Source organism: Branchiostoma floridae, chromosome 5, assembly GCF_000003815.2.
Source record: "Branchiostoma floridae strain S238N-H82 chromosome 5, Bfl_VNyyK, whole genome shotgun sequence".
Taxonomy (NCBI): Eukaryota; Metazoa; Chordata; class Leptocardii; order Amphioxiformes; family Branchiostomatidae; genus Branchiostoma; species Branchiostoma floridae.
Genome location: NC_049983.1, coordinates 16,568,612 through 16,571,135, shown reverse-complemented (window position 1 = coordinate 16,571,135; position 2,524 = coordinate 16,568,612). Strand labels below are relative to the sequence as shown.

Below are 2,524 nucleotides of genomic sequence, written 5' to 3'. Positions count from 1 at the left end.
CAAGGCTGTTTGTTCCATTTGTACAGGACATAAATGAAAGAAATCAAGAAATTTAATGTTGCGCTTTTGACTTTTTTATATGTCGTGGGCTATATAGTTTGTTGTTGTTGTTGTCTCTATTATCCGCTTGTTTCGTCGGAAGATGGTCACATGTGCTGTCTTTCCTCTCTCACTGTGCGCTTTTGACTTTTTTTATAGGTTATGGGCTATATAGTTTCGTATTAGGTCTTACTTCTGGTTGAAGCAAACTCTCAGAAATTCTAACGGAAATGCCTGTCAATATCATCACGTAGTACACAATTTCTAGTGGTCTTGAATATCACAAATTATACACATGTACTGCAACTGTGTGCTACATTTGCAATATGTTGAGAGTATAATTCAAAGTTTTATTTCAGTTCTAGGGGATAGGTTTTTGAGTCCTTGTCTGTTGAAACCAGACACAATCTGATTTCATTTTTTTTCTAATTCCCTCAAGATTTTGTATCAAATTTCCATGTACATGTATATCTATAATTCATCTTTTTCCCTTGTGGTAAATACTATCTAGACCACAACTGAAAATATCAACTATATACATCATACTATATGTATGTGATTTCAAAGCATAGATACTATCTATTAGTATCTAACTAAGATATATGTGTGCCTTTTCATTGGAAAAGGATATAGATATGTTTGGGTACAATTATGAATGATATGGCAGTAGGACTAGGAGTAGGAACTGGTGTGTTATGCCAAAAGCTGAGTGACACACGCCCTTCAGCCTGAAAATTTATACCTAGCTAGCATTCCATCCTTAAACTTCAGAGACAGAAAGAAAATACAGAAATAATCAATACTTGACATAATTGGTAAATACAACAAGACAGACGGTGCCCTTTCATGGGAAAAGTATAAATATACAGTGAAGTTCTTTTAAACACAACCAGGGTGGTACTCACACCCAACGCTTCAATGTCAGTCCGACACCATCATCAGGGTTAGAATGACTGGATCTGCTTCTAACCCTGATGGTGGTGTCTGACAGACATCAAACATTGGATGTGAGTACTACCCTCATGGTCTTCTTCTTCTTTCGGTTAGGCTGCCAACCTCATCTTTTTGAGGATTCTGCAGCCGTGGCAACATGGAGAGGTTCACTGCGCAGACTGAGGGGGGATTATATTTTGGATTTAAACATAGACAAGGATGGCGATAGCGCCACCTCCGCTGGGAGGCCGTTCCAGTCTCTAGTTGTACGTGGGAAGAAGGCATTTTGCCTATATTGGGTTCTACTAGTCGGTACCTTGTATGCTGCGGGATGGGTCGATCTCGAACTTCTAGCTTGTGGAGCGGGACTCGTTTTGCAGTTAATAGCCAGATCCCCTGAGTGGTATTTATAAAAAGTGACCAATCTGGCCCTCCGTCGTCTCTCCTGGAGTGTTGGCCACTCAAGGTCGTGAAGCATTTCGCTGACACTGGAGGACCGTCGATACCTGTTTGACACCCACCGGGCAGCCCTACGCTGGACCGCTTCGAGCTTCGCTATGTCCTTTGCTGTATAGGGGTCCCAAACGGGACTAGCAAATTCTAGTAATGGTCGGACTAATGTAACATAAGCAAGGTTTTTTATCTTTTTGGATCCTACCTTTATGTTTCTTCTCAGAAAACCTAGGGTTCTGCTGGCCTTGTTCGTGATGTTTGCGATGTGCGTACACCAAGTGAGATTGTAGGTAATTGTCACTCCTAGATACTTGGCTTCCTTGGTTGAGACAAGAGTGTGACCATGAAGTTTGTAGTTCATTGTTTGGGGGACCCTCTTCCTTGTGATATGGAGTGCTTGGCACTTGTCTGGATGGAAACTCATCATCCAGGTTTGCTCCCACTCAGCAAGACGATCCAAGTCTTCTTGAAGTACTTCCTGATCCCTAGTCGAGCTGATGGTTTTGTGTGCCAAGGTGTCGTCTGCAAACAGACGAGCAATAGACGACAAACTGGTAGGGAGGTCGTTTATATATAACAGAAACAGGGTGGGGCCTAGAACAGATCCCTGCGGCACTCCTGAATCTACTGGTACAAAACTTGAAGTTGAGCCTTCCACTACTACCGCTTGCCGGCGGTCGGTGAGGAAGCTCTGGATCCAGGTCTGCAGCGACCCTGTGATGCCGTAGTAGTTTAACTTATGGATGAGTAGGGAGTGGCAAACTTTGTCGAATGCCTTGCTAAAATCCATTATCAGGGCATCTGTTTGTCTCCCCTGTTCAAGGTCAACAGACAAGTCATCCACAAGTCCGAGTAACTGGCTTTCACAGGAATGGCGGCGTCTGAACCCATGCTGCTCTTTACATATGATTTCATTTTCTTCTACATAAGACATAATCGTACTAGTAACAATATGCTCCATTATCTTACATGGAATACTGGTAAGGGAAATTGGCCTGTAATTCTCAGGACGATAGCGTTCCCCTTTCTTATAGACTGGGGTAACATTTGCTGTTCTCCAATCTCGTGGTACGACACCCGACTCGAGTGAAGACTGAAA

The 2,524-nt window shown here is 42.8% G+C and overlaps 1 protein-coding gene across 1 annotated transcript in view; it reads left to right on the top strand.

The window, feature by feature from the left end:
* The window catches only part of LOC118416232 (UDP-glucuronosyltransferase 2A3-like), an 8,291-nt gene extending 6,010 nt beyond the window's left edge, over positions 1 to 2,281 (top strand). The window contains exon 5 of the mRNA XM_035821316.1: positions 2,249 to 2,281. Within this exon, the coding sequence (XP_035677209.1) occupies positions 2,249 to 2,281 (33 nt within the window). The remainder of the gene's footprint in view (positions 1 to 2,248) is intronic.
* Positions 2,282 to 2,524: the final 243 nt, after the last annotated feature.